This window comes from Vanacampus margaritifer, chromosome 12 (assembly GCF_051991255.1).
Source record: "Vanacampus margaritifer isolate UIUO_Vmar chromosome 12, RoL_Vmar_1.0, whole genome shotgun sequence".
NCBI classification, from domain to species: domain Eukaryota; kingdom Metazoa; phylum Chordata; class Actinopteri; order Syngnathiformes; family Syngnathidae; genus Vanacampus; species Vanacampus margaritifer.
The window spans coordinates 14,688,818-14,710,637 of NC_135443.1; the positions used below are offsets into that span (position 1 = coordinate 14,688,818).

The 21,820-nt window shown below is 40.3% G+C and overlaps 2 protein-coding genes across 3 annotated transcripts in view; one reads left to right on the forward strand and one right to left on the reverse strand.

Annotated features, from left to right (window-relative positions):
* Nucleotides 1-12,157, forward strand: part of unc5b (unc-5 netrin receptor B) — a 58,595-nt gene extending 46,438 nt beyond the window's left edge. For both annotated transcript variants that reach the window (XM_077581133.1, XM_077581134.1), the window contains 9 exons: nucleotides 1,367-1,561; nucleotides 1,930-2,298; nucleotides 4,099-4,186; nucleotides 4,351-4,525; nucleotides 4,603-4,842; nucleotides 5,501-5,650; nucleotides 5,746-5,910; nucleotides 5,999-6,177; nucleotides 7,390-12,157. In XM_077581133.1, coding sequence (XP_077437259.1) covers nucleotides 1,367-1,561; nucleotides 1,930-2,298; nucleotides 4,099-4,186; nucleotides 4,351-4,525; nucleotides 4,603-4,842; nucleotides 5,501-5,650; nucleotides 5,746-5,910; nucleotides 5,999-6,177; nucleotides 7,390-7,555 — 1,727 coding nt within the window. In that variant the 3' untranslated portion in view covers nucleotides 7,556-12,157. The remainder of the gene's footprint in view (nucleotides 1-1,366; nucleotides 1,562-1,929; nucleotides 2,299-4,098; nucleotides 4,187-4,350; nucleotides 4,526-4,602; nucleotides 4,843-5,500; nucleotides 5,651-5,745; nucleotides 5,911-5,998; nucleotides 6,178-7,389) is intronic.
* On the reverse strand, nucleotides 12,134-21,233 carry slc29a3 (solute carrier family 29 member 3). Its single transcript, XM_077581140.1, has 8 exons — nucleotides 21,068-21,233; nucleotides 20,568-20,666; nucleotides 19,648-19,724; nucleotides 19,066-19,384; nucleotides 18,509-18,591; nucleotides 17,000-17,226; nucleotides 16,705-16,867; nucleotides 12,134-14,329 (listed from the first exon to the last, which is right to left on the reverse strand). Exons 4-8 carry the CDS (start codon nucleotides 19,348-19,350, stop codon nucleotides 13,711-13,713), a joined length of 1,377 nt encoding a protein of 458 aa, XP_077437266.1. The 5' UTR covers nucleotides 19,351-19,384; nucleotides 19,648-19,724; nucleotides 20,568-20,666; nucleotides 21,068-21,233; the 3' UTR covers nucleotides 12,134-13,710.
* Nucleotides 21,234-21,820: the final 587 nt, after the last annotated feature.

Below are 21,820 nucleotides of genomic sequence, written 5' to 3' on the forward strand. Positions count from 1 at the left end.
TCTTGGATTCACCTCAATTAGTGATAGTTTCACTTTTAGCGCTTATCCAGGTTCTTAGCAAATGTATCTCATCCCGTCTCGTTTCTTTGGTAAATGAAGGAAGATTTAAGGAAGGTATCTTTCACACTAGCATCCTTTGGGCTGCTTTAATTAAACTCTACTTTTCCAACCCATTGATGTACTGCACGTAGTCTAAATGGACTCAAACTAAAAAAAAATTTTTTTTTAATATTTAAAAAAAAATACAAAAAATGTGCCTGAAAGTGATACTTGAGTATAAGTACAAGTATCTTAACAGAAAATAACTTTGGTAAAAGTTAGTCTCTTGGATAAAAGTCTTATCAGGGATGTTCGATACCACTTTTTTTTCCTGACCAATACCAATATGGGTACACTACTCTTGAGTCAATACCGTTACCACTAGTACTTACATTTCCAAATAAAAACAATGACAGATAATTTTAAAGAAATACCTAATATAGCATTTTAATTAGATTTTTTAAATGCAATTCGTCGCATTTTTCTTCTAATTTCTCATTCCTAGTTCCTGATTGTAAAACTGCCACAAATCATGAGTACTGATTGCTTGAAATAAGGCCTGGTATCAGTACCCGCCCATCCCTTGTCTTGAAGTATCTAACATTTGCTGCATTCAAAGTAATTTTCTTACATGAAATGTACTTAAGTATTACAAGTAAAAGTATTGGGTTAGAATTAGAATTACAATAGTAGCGCACGCATATAAAGACTTCAATGATTGCCTGCATATTCACACATATCACATCAGTTCAGGCAACAAACAATTTCTTTGCATTTTATTTTGTAGTATCGGTATACAGTACAGTACATTTAAGACATTTTGTGGCATAAATCTAAAAGTTAAACAAAATATAAATAACAAAATTAAGCACAGATATGTTAAAAAAAACTACAGATAAGTACAGTAATCAAATATTTGTACTCAGATACTAGGGATGGCCGAATACCGATACCAGGTAACTTGTGGCCATTATACGATCAGGAACTAGAAATGATCAATTTCAAGAATACAAACTTGCCATTATTTTTATGCAATTTTAAGGAAACTTGATACATTGAGATATATACATTTTTATTTAAAATGATCTTTTATTGGGGTTTTTTTATGTATCAAAAGTAATAGTAATATCGGTGCTTGGTATTGATTACTCGTATTGGTATCGGTCTAAAAAAAAGTGGTATCGAACATCCCTATCAGCTACAATACATAACTGTTAACTATACAGCAACTAACACTTGCAAACCACTTTCCTCTTTAGCGATCGTTGCAATTGCAACTTTTCGTACTAACTTTTTCCCATACTTTTTTTTCTTTCTCTCCTCTCAGCGCTGGCGCCAGAGATGGGCGTAGCAGTCTACGCCGGTCTGGTAGGGGCGCTGCTACTGTGCGTGATCCTGGTGCTGTGCGTAGGCGTGCTGGCGTACCGCCGCCGATGCAGCCACCTCCACGGAGACATCACAGACTCTTCTTCTGCCCTCGCCGCTGCCTTTCACCCTGGCAACTACAAGCCTCCCAGACAAGGTGAGTTGACACACACACACAAACATACACCCGGGGTGTTTTATTTCCTGTTTTATTTTTGCTCCTGCTCATAGAAGTGCGTCGTCACATTTGTTTCCACTTTCAGCACTGCTTTCTATTTTTATCGGGATTTCTTTTTATACCATTACACCATTATCTCCTCTCACGTAGACACGTATCCATTCTTTACCACATTACATTTTTTAGCGTTCAAAGCATTTGTCATGGTATCTCGTCTCTTGTTCTGGCCATTAAATATTAATTAGCAACATTCATCCATTTCACTTGCATCACTTTTTGCACTCTCAGCGAGGGCCGCTTCATTTCTGCAGATAAGAGAAGACTCTCTCTCTATCTTGCGTCCACAGATAACCTCCACCCACTGCATCCGTCCGCTCCTCCCGACCTGACGGCCACAGCGGGGCAATTCCGCGGGCCGCTCTTCTCCTTGCAGCATGGTGTTAACGAAAGCCACCACAAAATCCCCATGACCACATCCCCCCTGTTGGACCCCCTGCCCAGTCTCAAAATCAAGGTGTACAACTCCTCCACACTGTCGTCGCTGGAGATCCCCGCTGATATGTACTCGGGAGACGGCGAGATCCTCAGCCTAAAGTCGGTGGGCACCGGTGGGAGGGAGCGACAGTTTCACAGCCACACGCTGTCCAGAGAGCCTGGGCTGAGCACCAGTGCCACCCTGGGGCACCTTGGGGGCCGGCTTACCATCCCTAACACAGGTAGTCACCACAAGCATTAAAACTGCTCAAAGGGTCCTGAAGTTGGGAGACAGTAGACTGGTCATGAAATCACATGGTCATAAATTAAATAATAACAAAATTGCATGTATAGAGCTCCAAAAAATATGTAGCGTTCCTAATGGTCCGCAATTGGGCAAATTCCCCTGTAGGAATTTGAGGAGCGTCGGAAGGCGCCAAAAATGGCTGCTTCAAAGAAAAATGGCAGACTTCCTGTTCAATTTCAGCCACCAAATTCCGTGTTTGTCAGTGAAATCAGTGTCAAGAATTCATTTTTCTAACTTCCCAGGGAGCACTACTGATTAAGTTTTGACAGGTCATTTTCAGTATATTTTCACCAGCACTAGAAAAAAAAGTGAGCATTCTGCTGGCCATCAAAAGTCAGCTGAGTTGTAAGAATAGAAAAAAACAAACAAAAAAAAGAAGTTGTGCACCAAAATATGTAAACTAGCACTGATTGTTGGAAAGAGACTTCCTGAGCATTGTTGTAGTCCCATTGTGCAAGACCTCAAACCCTCAGAACATGAAATGGTACAGAAGCGTAGAACTGCCCATGTGGAGTAAACATTTTTTATGTTTGAACGTATTTGCGAGTATGTTCAAACGAGTGATGGGAAAATGAAGCTTCATGAACCACTTGCAATGTTTTTTTTCTCCTCTAGATGGTGCCCTTGGTTTAAAAATAATGGCTAGTCAAATGAAATGAAATTGATTAAAAAAGAAGAGGGGGGAAAAAATTGCAAGTGGTTCATCGAGCTTCATTTTTCCCACACGAGTTTGAACGTATTTGCAAGAATGTTCCAAATTGTTGGCTAATTGCTAAAAACTTTTTTTTTTTTATTCCCATAGTACCATGAGGTACTGACTTGCACATACTCCGTGGCATTATGGGAAAAAAATTCCAAACAGAAATCATGCACTGTGGGCCTAAAAATAAATCATAAAAATTCTGAATAAACAATGTTTACTTATTTTTTGTACATATTACTTTTGTACATATTGCAGGCCAAATGTTAAAAAAAAAAAAAAAGTTTGTTTTTTACTAGTGCATGCACAAGTCAACACCCCGTGGCATTATAGGGAAAAAATGCTTTTAGCATTTAGCCTATAAGTCCGTTTGCACTTATTTGCAAATACGTTTGGACATAATTAAATACGTGCGAACATACTTTCCAGTCAAAAACGTTTACTTCACATTGGCAGTTTTACGTTTCCGTAAATTTTGCATTTATGAACTACAATGTCATTCAGTTGAGTGCAGACCTCCACTATTGATTATAAGTAGACACTTCCTGGTTCACAGATGATGACAAAAGATGACTGGACTCTACCATTTTAGATTCTTTGGTGGGTGTAGAATGGCATCAGAAAAATAACCCTTTTTAAAAAGTTTTTTTTTTAAACTTATTAATTAGCAGGATAAAATAAAGAAATCGATGAGTCCAACAAGATCCAATTCAACATATGACATAATTATAATAACAATATAATATGATATTTGATTTTTAAAGTAGTGCCAAATTGCGTTCCATCACTCTGTGACTGATTACCTTATTCAATAACTACATAAGGAATACTAAAATAAAATGCCACCAAGTATAATGCTGTGCACATCTACACTGCTGCAAACATGATCCAGATATGCACAGTATGTCCTGAGATTGTGCGTTTCAATTAAAATATTGTGTCCTGTCAGTGTACTCGCATAAGAAAAACAGTTGAAAAATATATTTATGTGACAAAGTCTGTCCCAGATCACATAAAACATACCTTTTCCTGTAGGTGTGAGTCTGCTGGTCCCGCCCGGCACCATTCCCCAGGGGAAGTTCTATGAGATGTACCTCATCATCAGCAAATGGGACAAAACGACGTAAGTCATCTCATCTTTATCCGCAACCCACGTCACGTTGCTCCTCAATCCGGCTTCAGTCGGACATGTTGTGTTATGACTCATCCGATGTGTCAGGTTCAACAAAAGCACGCTTTGAAGTCGATTGTGATGTTTCGATCCGACCTGTTGTGCGGCGTTCGCAGGTTGCCGTCTGAGGGCAGTCAAACGGTGCTGAGCCCGGCAGTGAGCTGCGGTCCGTCTGCTTTGCTTCTCAATCGCCCCGTCGTCCTCACCTTGCCGCACTGTGCCCAGCTAGACACCCCAACACCTGACTGGACACTCACACTCAAGACGCAGACGCACCAGGGAGCATGGGAGGTGAGAATCCTCCGTGTACTGTAAGAAAGAGACGACGTCTCTATTGAGACCCGCTTGACTCATCTTTTCCCTCTCAGGAGGTGCTGACGGTGGGAGAGGAAAGTTTGTCCTCTCCGTGCTATCTGCAGTTGGAGGAAGAGTGTTGTCACGTTCTCATGGAGCAGCTGGGCACGTACGGCCTGGTGGGTCAGTCGTGCCCCCCGCAACCGGCCTGCAAGCGCCTTCAGTTGGCTTTGTTCGCACCCCGAGCGCCTTGCCTCTCCCTGGACTACAGCCTTCGCGTTTACTGCATCCACGACACCCCGCATGCGCTCAAGGTGGGAGACGGGTTATCTTTTCTTTAGCAATTAAAATATATCCTCAGGCGGTGGCCTCGATAGCATTTTCGTGACTCGTGACTTTCATCAGCACTTGAAAAATGCCAAATGATTAACGAGGCATCTCTGAAATGGCAAAATCAGAGCCTGCTTGGTCACCAAAGAAACCTATTTGATCATCTGCAAACGTGTCCGCCACATTTCTTCTCTTCTTATTTGACAGTTTAGAAGCAACCTCCAACTGTTTCTGGTGCAATTGCAGCCAAAATGCCACCTAACTAATGTAATTCCGGTCAGATAATGACCATTTTCATGATGTCAGAGGTTTTAGAGCTAGAGGCAAAATAAGGTCTCAAAATGTTATATGCTGGAAAAACCCCGATGGATGGATGGATGGATGGATGGATAGATAGAGAGAGAGATAGAGAGAGAGATAGATAGAGAGAGAGAGAGAGAGAGAGAGAGAGAGAGAGAGAGAGAGAGAGAGAGAGAGAGAGAGAGAAGGGGAGAGAGGGAGGGTTGATTGATTGATTGATTGATGGATGGATGGATGGATGGATGGATGGATGGATGGATTTATTTAATTTAATTTTAATTTTAATTTTAATTTTAATTTTAATTTTAATTTTAATTTTATTTATGTCTTTTGTCCATACAGGAGGTGCTGGATCTGGAGCGGAGTCTGGGCGGAGTCTTACTGGAGGATCCCAAGCCGCTGCTGTTTAAAGACAGCTACCACAACCTGCGTCTGTCCATCCACGACATCCCTCACACTCACTGGAGAAGCAAACTGCTGGCCAAGTACCAGGTGACTTTCCTTAAGCCTCTCATCTGACATTGTGACACTGACTCAATCAAAGGCGTGGCTTTTTAAGATTCACTTTCCTACCTGATTTCTCCCAGGAGATCCCATTCTACCACATTTGGAGCGGCAGTCAGAGACCTCTGCATTGCACCTTCAGCCTAGAGAGAAGCAGCCTGGTCGTGTCACAGCTCTCTTGTAAAATCTGCGTGCGACAGGTGGAAGGGGAGGGGCAAATCTTTCAGCTGCACACCGACATCCAGGAGGTCACGCCGGCCGTCGCCTTCTCGCCGCCAGATCCTCCCCACGAGATTGTTCTCAAGCCTTTTCTGCTTTTTGTTCTTCCCAACGCAGACTCTACCGCCTCACTCGCCGCTCCCCTCGGCAGGCTCCTGTCTGCCCTCTTCTCAAGTAGGACCGTATGCCTTCCGCCTGCCTTGCTCCATCCGCCAGAAGATCTGCGCCAGTTTGGACGCGCCGAGCGCCCGAGGGTGCGACTGGAGACTACTGGCACGCAGTTTAGGCTTTGACAGGTCAGCCCTGAGCTTTATTCTGTCAAGACCAGCCATATACTCGGGTGCAGTGTTTCCCAACATTTATTGAGCCAAGGCACATATTTTACATTAGAAAAAGAAGCCTCACAGAGCACCACCGTCAACAGTTTGAAGTAAACAACCAAATAATCACAGGCTGTTTTTCAGTGCCAACATTAAAAAGGAAGTCAACGCCCCAAAAATGTCTTGACAATAATATGTTCTATGCAGCCCCACAATACGGTATTTTGGTTAATATCGCGTTAGTGGAATATGAGTTAAGCAGCAAAATCCAGCCATTTTTATCTATATAAGAAGTCGGCCATTTTGCCACTTGACATCACAGTTGCTCAGGTCTCAGGTAACAACCAATCACACCTCAGCTTCAGAAAACAGGTGCGCTCTGATTGGTCGTTGCCTGAGCCCTGTGAGCAACTGTGATGTCATCTTCAAGCGACAGCAAGTGGAAAAATGGCCGCCCCCTGTAGTCTGCTAAATCATATTCCACAATTGTAATATTGATCAGAATGTCTTGTTTAGACTAGTGAAGTCAAATTTAGCTTATTGTCAAGAAATGTTTAAAGTTGACTTCTCTTTTAAGTGCAAGAACTCATTTTGTAAATTTTTTCACAAAAATTATCTCACTCAAAATTTGAATATTATTGAGATATTGTTTGTCCTGCATGTTGTTTCGAACCGAACAAAATTTTTTTTAATCCTCACCTTGTAGAATGAGGCAGTATAATACGCAGTGTAAGAGCATATCTGCTATCTAGTGGCGAATGGCGATATTACAACTTAAAACAACAGTTGACCTAGCATAATTAGCAGTTGGCACCCGCAGATTCACATACATTTAAATTTATTTTTCTCAAGTTTTTTCCCCCCCCAGTATTTTTTTCTCCCAATTCCCCTATTTATACTGAACATATTTTAGCGTTTTCTGTAGAATTTTCTGGGTTTAAAAAAGAAAAGCAACATCTTGAAATGTGTTTGTTTATTTATTTATTCTTTTTATTTCTTCATTTGATTTAATCAAGGGGTCACTCAGAGTACGTTCGGGGGCCACCAGTTGCCCATCCCTGCTTTAGGTACTACTGTAAATAATATGACATACCTTAGCCATACTGAATGATCCACAAACGAAGCCTCTCAACTGAATTGTTTGCGTTCGGGTTCCCACTGACTTGCATAATTTCCCCCCCCCCTCAGGTACTTGAATTACTTTGCAACAAAGCCCAGCCCCACAGGAGTTCTCCTGGACTTATGGGAAGCTTGTCACCAAGGCGACGCAGACCTGGTCTCTCTGGCGACGGCGCTGGAGGATATGGGCAAGGGTGAGGTGCTCGTCGTCATGACGACGGATGGGGATTGTTGATCGGCGGAGGAACAAGAACATCAATCGTAAACATGCCTATGAATATGTCCGCTGCGACGCAGATGGTAAAGCATTTTAGTTCCGTCTCCATTTACTCTATTACCTCTTCATCAACTCATTTCAAGAACCACTCAGCCTGAACCTTCCAAAGTGATGTCGAGATTTGAAACCAGTTTGAAGATGTTTTCTGTTTGAAAGTGTGGAAAAAGAAAACGTTCATGTACTGTATATAAATAGAGCTGCTTTCAGGGTAGTAAAGCGAAAAAGGAATGTGTTCAGCCCCCTGAAGTATGAACAATATGACAAAAGCAGACGTGGGATTACCCGTGTTTGAGTAGCAGCATGGAAGTGCATGATTGAACACCATCGCACCTCGGGCCAGTCGCCTGATTGTTTTGTCAGCAATGCAAATCTCCATTGTGGTGCGCGCGCGAGCACCTCGGGCTGCAGACGCACTCGCGAACATAAAGCGCTCATTAATCGGCTCTCGCTCAAGACTGGCTGGCGTTTCTCGCTCGTTGGTTGCGGACGAATCAAACGAGGACCAAAGGAAGCGTTGGGGTTTGAGCGTCTGGCTTTGGGCTCTTCTTATCTCGTCCAGTAGAACGAGTGACTTTTTTTTCTATTGTACTAACAAAATGCCTCGAAGCCTTGGCGTGCGCACTCTATCATCGCAACTGGCAGGGGGTGCTTGTGTGTAATCTCTCCTCTCACTTTGCCGCACTCCCGTCCGCTGAGAATAAATTGCAAGACTTTTCTGGTCATCCTTTAAAAGTTTCCTTTGGGGAACGAACGCTCTTTAAGTTATCATCCATATTTGGGATTGTTTATCAGTGCTGTTCTCGTTTCCCTTTTGTTTCTCTGTGTAACTAATTTTGCTGCAGTATAGCAGGCCATATAAAAGCACACAGCAGGCTACTCAGTCATTGAGAACAACATCATTTTGCACTGTTAATGTCTTTTCATTCCGGTGTGAGACGGGGGAGCCTTCAAAGTTGGACACAATTAGTTACAGGATGCAGATGAACCTCCAATTTTAGCTCAAAACTGATTTTCACATTGCAAATAATTCAAACTAGATTGCTCTGGTCCAAAGTCAAACTGACACCATCATAAAACGTTGCATTCTCGACCGTCATACAACACTCAAAAAACAGTCGGGTCAAAAATGACCCAAATTGGGTCAGAATGGGACCGACCCAACATTTAGGGTTGTTCAATTCATCCAAAAAGTTGGGTCAAATGAATAACCCAATTGAGTTGCTTGGTGGGTTATTCATTTAATTTGACTAAATAACCCACAGGGTTGCGTTGGTTAATTTTTTGATGCAATTTAATTAGGTTTATCTATTTAACCTAAAAAAGTTGGGTCAAATAAATAACCCAAAAAACAAAACAACAATTTGGGTTGCTGTGCGAGTTATTAATTTAAATTGACCCAACTTTTTGGGTTAAATAGCTCCAACAATTGGGCCGGTTCTTTTTTGGCTTAATTCGATTGGGCTGTTATCAGGCTACTATCAAAAAAGTTGGGTGAAATAAAAGACACAAAACAACAACAAAAATGTGTTTCTTTGTGGGCTATTAATTTAATTTGACCCAACTTTTTTGGCTTAAATAACTACAAAAATTGGGGTGGTTTATTTTTGACTTAATTCAATTAGTTCTTTCAATTAACCTAAAAAGTTGGGTCAAATGAACACACAAAACAAACCAATGAATTTGGTTTCTTTGTGGGTTTTCAGTTTAATTTAACCCAATTTTTTGGGATAAATAATGCAAAAAGTTGGGTCGGTTAATTTTTGATGCAAGTTGGGTAAAGATAAATTAATCACCCACCAAGCAGCCAGTTTCATAACTCAAAAAGTTGGGTTTGTTCATTTTTTTATGCAATTCAATTGGGTTGTTCAATTAACCCAAAAAGTTGGGCAAAATGAAAAACCCACAAAACAAAACAACAAATTGTGTTTTTTGTGGGTTATTAATTTAAATTCACCTTTTTGGGGGGGGATAAATTACCCAAAAAGTTGGGCCCGTTAATTATTGACCCAATTCGTTTTGGTTGTTCAATTAACCCAAAAAGTTGAGTCAAATGAATAATCCACAAAACAAACCAACCAATTGTTTCTTTGTGGGTTATTACTTTAATTTGATCAATTTTCTTGGGTTAAATAACTCAAAGTTGGGTCCAATTTGTGTTATTTTAGACCCAACTGTTTTTCGAGTTAGTGTTCCGCACATACTCACTGATTTTTTTTGGGCAGAGGAACCTATCCTCTGTTATTTGCTGGAAAAACTCACCTGTTTTGTGCCTCAGGCTAAAGTCCTTTCTAAAATAAAAGTAGTGTTTTGCCGCCATCTTGTAGCATCCATCTGCAATTATAAGCTTTTTGAGTGGGCGTTAATTACTCAAACTTATTACTATTCGCGGCAGCATCAGCTCTTAGCCCACGTGCATACTGCATTTTGTTTTAAAAAACGGAACTAAATAAATCTAAAATAAAGTTGAAATACTCCGAGAGGGAAGAGGAACGTGTTTCAGAACGATACTGTCGCTTGTGGCGAGACTTACTGAATGAAGCCTTGTACGTCTGTCTGAGTTACAGAAGAGCACATCCAGCCTTTTGTGCTTGCGTTTATTGATTTATTTGCACAATACAACAAAATCAATATAATAGCATAATCATAGGAAACGATGCGCAGGTTGCATCGGAAAACCAGATGTTTAACACAACAATCTCTTTATGTATTCGAAGACAGTATGCATACAAAAGCAAAAAATAAACAACACAAGTAAAGAAATGCAGACAAAAAGTGCGTGTGCAACAGCATGTATCAGTATGTCGGTTACTGTTTAAGAAAGTGATAGTCAACATTGTTTTGGGGTGAGGGGGAATACCATAAATTATTTGCAATAGATGAAAATATATCACACAGAGAGAACATATTTAAAAGAATTGTTGCTATATTTTATAGTAGTCTAGTTTTCCCCTCCAAATGCTTTAAACCCATTTTTACTTTTTAAATTCAAATACACAAACTATTCCTCAGTGCCTGTTTTCACACTCGCTGTATCAAAATATTGGAGACTATCAAACCAAAAATAATAGTAAGACTCACTTTTTCAAATAAGAGACTGTAATTGGCTCTTATAATTGCTCCTTGAAGTTTGCTATTAAACTGACATGTAAAACAAAAGATTCATCAAAAACTAATTGTTCGACTAAACAGCTGCAGAAAGACATACGTTTTGTTAGTTTTTTCACTTAATGGAACTTACATAATTGGGGACCTTCTCTGCCTCTTTTTCTTCCTCTTAATTAACTGCATCTTTTTCAGTCGCCCTCCTAGTGAATGTGCCGTTTGTTGGCAAACTTCTCCAGTCACTTTAAATGCTATTCATTAGCCCTTATGCCTTCAGCTACGTACTATTTAGGTTAGCAACCGTTTGCTAAATAAGCAAGACTTTTTCTTCTTTTTTTTAGATGCTCACTGAGGTAAAGATTCCATTTTTTGGGTTAACATTGTATCACTTCTAAGGCGTTCCACTTTGGAGGTTCCACTGTACGTCATAAGAGACGCTTAAATGTGCTGAAATGAAATTTGTCGAAATTGATTAGAGTTATAAACAAGGCAGGCAAGAGGAGTTTATGACTTTTTTACCTCAACAATTGATATACGTAGAAGTCTCTTCACTGTAGCTCATTATCGCCCTCCCCCCTTCTTCTGTTTTATGGCCAGGAGCCTCAAGCTATTCTCATCATCAGTGTTAGCTAGCATCCACGTTTTCATCTATCGTTAGGAGGGAAACGCTGATGTCTGTTACATCTCAAATTGTAACAATGTTCGCAAAAAAAAAAAAGAAGTGTTTTTATCTTTGAAATCTCAAAACCAAAACACCGGAAGTATCCCTCTATCTGCAGTGAGTCATGTCACTGCTTGAATGAATTGCGTGTGCGCTCACAACCCTTCACACTCCACTTTTGTGTGTATGTTTATTTGTGTGGACATTTCAGCTGGTCTACCCAATGTTAGATTGTGTGCGTGTGTGCGTGTGCAGGGGTTTGGCGGCGGTGCACATTTCTAAGTGCTATGCAAGCGCAAAAGAAAATAAAAGCATCATGACTTATTTTGCCTCGTGGAAGAATAATTCTATTTTTTCAAATGAGAGCATAACACAGACAGGGTTTTTGATTTTGTATCAAACAAAACGTGGCGCAGGAATGCTTAACTTTTTTTTTTTTTTTCTGAAGTGCAACTTTCTGGATTGGATAATTGGATCAAGGTCATGGACGTTATTAGTGGCTGTTCTTGTTGCAGAGACTGGCTCGTGTAGACCAGTATTTATTCTCTCAGATCTTTTTGGATTGTTCACTGTAGCTCTGATACATGTTGCTGCAAATGGACTAAATTTCTCTTTGCTCCTGTTCAAAAAATGATTTTCTTTAAAAAAAATAAAAAGGAATTTTTACAAACAAAAAAAATGCTAAAAATGTATTTCAGTGACATTTTATCTCTGTAAAGTACCAATTGTAAATAAACATCTAGCCTTCTTACCTGTAACTAAATATAATTTTTATGCAATAAATTATATTTCTTAGTTTAAAAACAGCCTCTGTGTGGTTTATTTTTGTGAAGCCTGATGCTACATGACTGTTCGGAATCACTTTAGGCACAATATGAGTGATTCCAATGTGTGATATAAGAACCAATAGAGGTACATGGACTAAAGTGGCTCTCTAAAGAGTCACTGAATTATTTTAAATAAAAATCACATTTGAATAATAAATTAATTAGTTGATTGATTGGAAATATTTTGGATTTTTTTTTTTTAAATATATATTCTGTATTTATTTTAATAACATTACAATGAAATAAAATGACTTTTTTTCCCTTTTTTTAACCAAACAAGTACCGCAAGTTAAGTCATGCTGAAAGTCACTATAGGGCAAAGGCAATAATACATAAATAATTATTTGTTCATCAATATGCAATGTTTATTGGGTCATTTATGCTTTGTTTATGCTGAAAGTATAAGCAGTAATTAATTAGTTTAATTAATAATGAAATACAGACATAAGTTACTCAGTAGCACGTGTCACTGGACTATTACCGAGGTAGTCTTTTGTAACTTGGGACTTCCAGCAAATTAACACCGGTTTATAATGATGAGCCATAATTATTGATAAAATGATTTTATTTTAATATTATTAAAAATGCACAATGATTGTCTGGAGTTAGAAAAAGTGCGTGTGTTCAAGTATTCGTTTAAGGTAAAATATCGTTGGCGCTTCCCAGACAGGTGCTCCCAATGTTACCCTTTGCCGCCCTCTGTTGGCCGTTGACGTAAGTGAAAGCCATTTTCATCTGTAAACCACATTAATATCACTTTGAAAAATGACACAGAAACGATTGAAAGCTAACACTGAAGTAAAAAATAAAATAACATAACAATCAAGATAATGTGTAATACCAAGTCAAACAAGCATAATACAGAGATTTTACAGATTCATCTCAACTAGGACATTGTACAAAATGTTACTTAATTTCACTAGTTTAATTCATAAAGTGAAAGTATTATTCAACCTTTTGATGATTGTTTCTTTTGTAATATTCTAAATTCTTGGGTTTTTTATTAGTGGTGATTGGTGAGATAAAACCATCAAACATGTAATATTTTGTAATGAGTTTCACTTTTTGAATTAAACTGCTAAATATTTTTCGCAATACTTACGCATTTACATGTATAGCGCCAGACCGAAATGTGGTCCCAAGCAAAATTTCATTTTGGGGCTCCCCAAAATCCAGGGACACAATTAGACATATTCTTTAGTGGCATGATTATATGAGGTCACGTACGTTTTCCAACATGTAAATGACCAGCCACAACTTTATAACTGCAGCTGTCAAATAATGTTTTGGATTGATGTTGTCGTAGAGCTATTCATTTTTTTTTTTTTTTAAATACAATTAAATGAATGAATATTTCATCAGAGCTCTTGTAAGTTGTGAGTGATTGGTGTAAAATGATCCTCATCCTCTTTTCTTTTTTTTTTTTACTCAGCATTTTTTGGGGCAGTCTCAGTGAAGTGTAGACGTCACAAACGTTTTGCGTCCGAACCTGCTCGTCTATAGCAACGTTCCTTCCGAGATCATTAGATGGCGTGCACAATAACGAGGGACAGACCCGATCCGACAGTGAGTCCCAGCGTGAGGAAGAAAGACATGAGCACTCCGGTGGCCTCCGCCAGCTCCCGGGGCACAACCTTGGGCCCGTAGATCATGGGCAGAGTCCCCAGGTAGCCGTTGGAGAAGCCTAACAGGCAGTTGAAGACGATGGGGTAGACATCGTGAGTGAAGAGCACGATGCGAAGGTGGTCCCTGGGCTGGTAGTTACAGAAGATGATGAGAGGCACCAAGACGGATCGGCACGCCACCAACGCGGGCAAAAGTCGGCTGGTGGGGCCCGGGACCTGCAGCCAGGCGGTGGACTGCCTGCCGCAGAAGTCGGCGACGTTATACAGCAGGAAGCCGGCGAGGGGAACAAAGTAGGTGTTGGTCCACGGGCTGCCGCTGTCCTTGTCCACCGACTGAATGCCGGACAACACGGCCGGGAACACCATGATGGTCACGCAGAACACGCAAAAGACGCACATCCCCAGAAGCCACGTCTTCTTGAGAATGGGCAACAGCGGAGGCGTTTGCGTGGACCTCGAGCCCCCTCCGGCCACGCCCTCTTCTGGAATGGCCATCGTGGCGGCCATCATGTAGTACCTACATGGCGGAGGAGAATAACGTTTTATTGATTATTACGTGTTATTTTCTGATTACATGCTTCTTGCTGTGTTCTTTTCTTTGTTAGATTTTTGTTTTTAACTCTTTGACTGCCAAAAACGTTAAATAACGTTTAGTAAAATCCTATGGAGGAGTGCCAAAGACGCTAAAAGACGTTTTTTTAAACAGAGGTGAAACTAACCATTTTCTATTGTTGATTACTGAAAAACGGAATAAGGTAGAAACAAACTTTGTTTTCTGATGAAAGATGAGAGTCCAATCTTTCATTTGGTAGTATGTGTGTTTCCATAGTCCAAACACATAATTTGCTGTGGACCTTGAAAGATCAGTCAAAAATGCTTAAATCGGCTGGCACCCACGGCATCCCTTTTCTGAAAACGTCTGGCAGTCAAAGAGTTAAAAGGTCTCGTATTATTTAACTTTTCCACATGCTAAAATATTTCAAAAATGTGTAAAAGACATATCTGTGACATGGATTTGTCAAGATTGATTTTGAATCTAATATTTTCGCTCTCCCTAAATCAGCAGGAAAACGCTCTGTTCAAAATAGCCTGTTTTAGGGGCGTGTCACTTTTATGTAAATAGCTGCACCAGGCCACGCCTCGGCCATACCATTCTCTCTCGAAGGGGCTGTGATTTCAGCTCCGATAGCCATGTGCTAATGTTGTGAATGGAAATGGCTCGCCAGGCAAAAATGGAAAATAGCCCCGGGATAAACACAGCTCCGTCGCCGACAACTTCCCGCCGTGTCTCGCGTGAGATAACGTGGCGTTAAAAACAACAACAAACACACAAAGTCTTTACCGCTCAACAGAGAAGCAGCGAAAGAGGTGGAATTATTTTTGATTGAACTCACCGTCCACTCCCACAGCTTCTACTACGGCGTTCCGTGCAGCATCCATTTTTAGGTTGCGCAACTAAAAAGGATGTGCCGTGTCATATATAAATAATCCACCTCCATTATAGATCTCTCCTCGTCCATGTTCGCTGCAGTGAATTAAGCGTGAAGCATGATAACGTTTTGCTGACATGATTGCGAAATCGGATCTGGTGAGTATTTTATTCTGAAAAGTAACCGGAAGTATTTGTTTTGAAACGGCGTCGGTCTTCAGGTCCCGCTCGATGTGTTCTGTGCTAGTTTGCCATTTGACGGATGCGTCGTCTGGCAAAAATGGAAAATAGGTCTATCCGTGCGGCGGGCTCCGGCACGACGCAGCTGGTCCGTAGTCGATCCGCAGCGCACACGGAACGGAGCGGAGCGGAGACGCGACGCACACGCATGCGGTGTAACCTCGATGTTAGAAGGGAGGAACCCTAACCCTGTAGACAGGCCGGGGATGCATATTATTGATAGAAAACCCCATTAAAGTGCATTTTCATACTATGGGACTTTTAAATCCTATTTTCATTACAAATTTTAACACATGTACTATATATTTATTGTTTAATCATTGATGTGAATATTGGTTGTGAACTCCTCAGGCTCTGTGGTCAAGCAAACATTCTAACAAAAGTGTATTAAAAATGTGTTGAAAACAAATATAAAATTACAAATATTTATGCTTAAAAAAACATTATACCAACATGTTAGGGCAAATACTAAAAAAATGAAAATAAATGGAAATACAACTAAAACTAGAGATGGGCGAGTACCTTATTTCATGTTATCGGACAGTGAGAAAAGTGATTATTTTGTCAGTACATTCACAGAAGGACAAACGGTGGTGAGGGCTGAAAATCTTAATGGGGCAGTTGAGACTCAGAAGACAACGTAGTGACACAGAATGACAAAAACAACTTTTAGCATACAGCATAATGGAGTTTTGCATTTCCATTGCCTCTTGTAATTTGAGCTCAACGGTTACTTTTTTTTTTTTGTATCCAAATGTTTCAAATTGTCAAGACATGCACAGACAACACTTGAATCGTCTTCTATTGACGCCCTTTGGAAGTACGATTAACAAAAGAGGACGTTACTCACCAAGCTGTCATCTGATGGTTTTCAGCCAAAATTTGTTCACAATCCGCCTTGACCTCTTTTTTTTCTGTTTTCAAAAATGTATGAGTAATATTGACACATTTCGCTCCCTTTAAAATGACTGCAGGCAATTTTCAATATTTGACAATATTCCGTATGTGTTTGTAGGCAAGTTTGTGAGTTTTAAATATTAGTGACCATTTTCCACTTTAACTCCAGACTAGACTATTTTGTTATCCGTCGCCATCTTGTGCTGCACGTGAATTCTCTCCGCTGTGTGACTCATGGAAGATGAACTTGTGTCCAGGCTCACATGTTCATTTAGGCAAACGACAGTTAAAGCTCCAGTATGGATCACAAGGGAGTTTTTATGCACCTGGAGAAGGCCAGCCTGGGCAGCAACAGGTAAGCAAAGATGCAGAGCAGGATGAAGATGTCTGCCGTCAAGAAGTAGGCCAGGGCGCTTTCGATCACGTCCTCCGCCACTGCAAGGTCTGCGATCGATGCAACGGCACTTAGTGTGCCTCCCATAGCCTGACCTATGAGACGCAAAGATGATGCGGTCAGTCGCTGAAAACAATTTTCTGAGGTTCGGTACAGTTAATATAACAAATTATTTAAAGACATATATTTAACGGTAATTTGAGCAAATATCTGAATTCAGCGTGTACCTGATATGAGGGCTTGAGAGATCCTCATAGGAAAGTGTCCGCTAATGCCAAACACGCTGCCGCAGAAGATGTTGGAAGCTCCGCAGACGATGGCCACGCTGACCAGCGTGCCGGCGAAGAATTCCTCCCTGCGGTGGGACACGTCCACCTGGACCAGGACGGTGGTCGCCACAAACACCAGCAAGATGACGAAGAGAGACGACAGGATGCGCACATTTGGAGTCAGCCTGTGGGAAAAAAAGCACGAGGGGAGGCCGACGTTGTGATTGGCAGCAAAGAACATTTCAGCTGATTACATATTTTTTTAAAGATTGTATGGCCGCCTACTAGCCTAAACATGCCATTCTGATTAATATCGCGTTTGTGGAATATGAGTTAAGCAGCCAAAACCACCTCAGGGGGCGGCCATTTTGCTACATTCTGTCAACTAAAAATGACATCACAGTTGGAGCTCGGTTAACAACCAATTACGGCTTAGCGCCGGAAAACAGGTGAGCCATGATTGGCTGTGCAACTGTGATGTCATTTTCGGTCGACAGCAAAGTGGCAAAATGGCCGCCCCCTGAGATGGAGAAAAACAGGTTCATATTCCACAAATGCACTAATGATCATAATATCGTGTTAAGTCTAGCGAGGTTGGATAGAACTAGGGGTGTGAATTGCCTCGTACCTGACGGTTCGATTGGTATCACGATTCATAGGTCACGATTCGATGCCGATTAATCCCGATACGAATCTATAAATTGATTATTGCGATTTTTTTTTTTTAACTCAAATTTAGAAAATACTTATCAGTAAACTTGTACATGTACACTGTAAGATTTGTATGAAAATGTATTTATCTGAAAATTCAGGCTTATAACTGAGCCACTGCATTTAACAAACAGGTTGCAGCACTGAAATAACATATTAACTCTTTGACTGCCAAAAACGTTAAATAACGTTTAGTAAAATCCTATGGAGGAGTGCCAAAGACGTTAAAAGACGTTTGTTTCAAAACAGTGGTGAAACTAACCATTTTCTATTGTTGATTACTCAAAAACAGAATAAGGTAGAAACATTTTTTTTTTCTGGTGAAAGATGAGAGTCCAATGTTTCATTTGGTAGTATGTGTGTTTCCATAGTCCAAACACATCATTTTCTTGAAAGATCAGTCAAAATGCTTAAATCGGCTGGCACCCACGGCATCCCGTCTAAAAACGTCTGGCAGTCAAAGAGTTAAAGATTAATGTTCCATTAATATAACATTCTTCCATGCTTAATGTGGGAATCTTAACCCTAAATTTTGTTGAATATTCCCATAAAAAAATTGATGTTTAAAAATCGATTCGGCCGCATATCAAATCGATTCGAGCATTGGGCGCTGTAATACCGCGATATATTGCCGAATCGATTTTTTCTCACACCCCTAATAGAACATATTGTAAAGACAATTTTTGGGTTAACTTCCCCTTTAAAAGAGTTTTTGATGTTAAGTTTGGCGCATATAATGAAGTTGATGCAAGTGACCTGTTGATGAGAATGTAGTTGAGAATCAAGCACAGCACTGAAGGCACCGTAGAAGCAAATGTCAGGTAACTTTCAAAGTAGTCCTGTGAATAGCAAAAGAAAAACATTTTTTTTTCCCAAGGAGTTGCTGACAGTACGCACACACAAATAGTGCAAACGTGGAAGTTAAAAAAATATGATGGGTGAAAAAGGGAGAAATGAGCCAGTTTGTGTTTTCCATAAGAACAGCCTGCTTCTTATTTCATATCTGCCACGCCCACATTTCTGTGTTCTGTTCTGTTGTGCAAAGGAATCGTCTTCTTTTACAGCTCCCATTTGGCAATTTTGTGTGAGCTGTGTGCAAAAAGAGGCAAATTGATTCTTGAGTCCAATCAAGTGTTTTACTGGATGCTCATTTTTGGCCATCTTTGACACATTTTTGAGGCGCCTCTAATGTTGTTAAAGTGTTGACAGCCACAAAGTCACATGCACATCCCCGTGACGCACACACACAGCTGTATTGTGCATATTTCAGGACCTCGACTAAATGTAGAAGCCGTCCCATATGTCATACTCACGCTGAGGCCGGACCGCTGCTCCTCTGTGCCGTTGCTTATTTTGTAAAGCCAGTAGCTTTTGGCCGTGATGAAAAAGTTCCACGGCAGCAGAGAGCCAATGCCCATGAGGAAGAAGATGATGTAAACCAAAGAGTAGCGGTCATCGGGAGCGTAGCGCACGGCCAGGGACGCCGGCGAAGGAGTCCGGTCCTCGCTCTCCTCATCCTCCGATGAAATGGAGTTGTCAAGGGCAGCGGGGATATAGGAGGAATTGAGGCTGGGGTGCGCCGGTGCGCTTCCGTCCATTTGCAAGTTGCAGTGGGCGGCGTTACATAGAGATCTGAGGATTGGATGAAAGGTGCGTTCATGGAGACAAGATGTGAGCAAATGTAAACATTTAGAAGAAAATAGGTCTGAAAATAAATAAAAAAATACTTAATTGTGCATGATCAAATATTGAGAGATTTCGCCTCACTCAAAATGAAGAGGATTTACTCCATTGTTTTTGTTTTTGCTTGTGGAGTCCAGAGTTCAAAGCAAACACGGTGCATCAGCTTTTTTTTTGCTGTTATTCCTACAGTAAAAAAAATTGTTATAGCTTACTATTTCTTGCTTGTCCAGAAGACCAAATATAAGTGGTGGGAGCATTTTCCTGGACAGATTTCTTCAAGGTGAACCACCTGTAATGAAAAATGCAAACGTTTGTAGGGAATTGGGACTCATTATCCAGTCGAACTGTTTCAATTCAAGAACAGTATCATAAAGTCTGCTTTTACAAAGAAAACTCACATTTTCATTGGGGTATCAATTTAACACTATCTTTAGTGTGTTTATAGTCTGCAGCGTTGTAGAGTTTTACTCTAATGCATCACACTGAGAGCAATTATCTTAGCTTCAATATATACAGTGGGGGAAATCATTATTTGAACGCCTGCTGATTTTGCCCATTACAAATAAATTTACAGTTTTCATTTTATGGAAGTTACAGTTAAGCAGAACAACAATTCAAAAACTTCAGAAAGGAAAACTCTATGTAAAAGTTATATATTAGTTTATTCTTTCTCAGGGGAAAAAGTATTTGATGCCCAAGCAAAGTTACTTTTTCTATCAAAAGTCTTGTGCAAGGCTCGCCAACGTAGTATGTTTTGTAGGCTAATCAAGTCGGTCTGCAATCACCCTTGACCTCCTTTGACAGCTCTTTTTTGATGATGGTGGTAGAAAGCTTGTATGGCTATGTTGACAGTTTTTTTTTTTTTTTTTAACAAATCAGTGAAATGTGTTCTTATCGCCTGCATCCAGAAAGTATTCACAGCGTTGCACTTTTCCCACATTTTTTTATGTGATAGCCTCATCCCAAAATGGAATTAATTCATTTTTTTCTCCTCAAAATTAACACCCCATGATGACGTGATTTTAGTTTATTTTTGCAAATCCATTAAAAAAAAAAAAACTAAGACATCTCATACATCTCAGAATACTCTTATCATAGATTTGGATTGAAACTTTGTTCAGTTGTTGCTTACCAGTGTGCAATTGTGTACTGGGTGGTCTGGATTACATCTACAGTATATGGCCAACACACCAGGTAGGCTGCACACACCTGGCTGCAAAGGAGTTGTAATCTACAGTATACACAAAATAATTATTACTAATGTTATAGTAAAAATACTCATGGAAAGTCAGGACAAATGAAAACACATGTAGCATATATGGAAACAATGAGGAAGCAATTTGTTCACATGACACTAGCCTGGAAAATGCAATGGACACGCTTAACTCGAAACTGCAGACAAGGCACCTTCAAGTTAGGAAGTAAAGGTTGTTCACTCTTCAATGAACAAAACCGTTCCAAGGCAACGTTGCCATGCACTTTTAATTATGACAATATGTTAGTACTAGTTAACGTGGACAAAATTAACCAGTTTCATTCCTGCTTGTTTGAGGTATAACAGACAAAGTTCTCTACTGAACACAGATGGGTACACAAGGACTGCCATGGTGATTATACAAATATAGAACATACCTTACTGTTGCTAGGTCCGAAAATGTTCCTTCTGTCTTCCCCTGTCACGGTGAGACAACGCGTCTTTCTCCTCGCGTCTTTTCTGGTCTAAAGTGCTGATGAAAAATCGCACACAAACAGGCACCCATTCCATTTACTAGCAACACCGTATTTCCGGTTTTAGTTTTTCAGACTAATGTATCGACCAAAAGTACAAATTATGCCACACTTTCAAAAAAGAGAAACTCGTAAACTTAATATCATCCAGTTTATATCAGTCAAAATAATTAAAATTATGGCGTGAAATGACGTAAAACGCAATGCATTGTTTCCGAAAAAAAAACCTCGACTGTAATTCTGAAAAGTACACCGGATTCCACACTTGATGAGATCCGGTGTCGATGTTCCAAAATAAAGTCACATTAAAACTGCAGAAAAACGATAAACTAAGGATAAAATTATGAGCTACAATTTCTGACTGTATTTAGTATCACAACCTTCATTATTTGGACTCCTTTATTGTAATGGCTTCTGTGCCATGGTTGCACTGATTGAGGCTCCAGACGAAAATTGTTTCAGTGATGGCGCTACACCGTAGCTAGAGGGCGCTACAGCCTGTTCAGGAATCTGCGTAGCCAGTAGCTACAGTTTCGAAGTAATTTGATATACTAAAAATCGTATATAGCAGGATTCACCAATTCCGGTCCTCGACGTCCGGCGTCATGCAGGCTTAAGAGGTTACAGACTTTCCGCCCACTAGCACACCTGATTCAT

Bases quoted from the DNA above. Each gene is read 5' to 3' on its own strand.
- slc29a3 (XM_077581140.1), bottom strand. From the start codon at position 19,350: ATGGACGGAAGCGCACCGGCGCACCCCAGCCTCAATTCCTCCTATATC. The intron at 18,592-19,065 runs GTGAGTATGACA...TGCTATTCACAG, and splicing joins AGCAGCGGTCCGGCCTCAGC to GACTACTTTGAAAGTTACCT. The intron at 16,868-16,999 runs GTACACGCTGAA...TGCGTCTCATAG, and splicing joins CTCTCAAGCCCTCATATCAG to GTCAGGCTATGGGAGGCACA.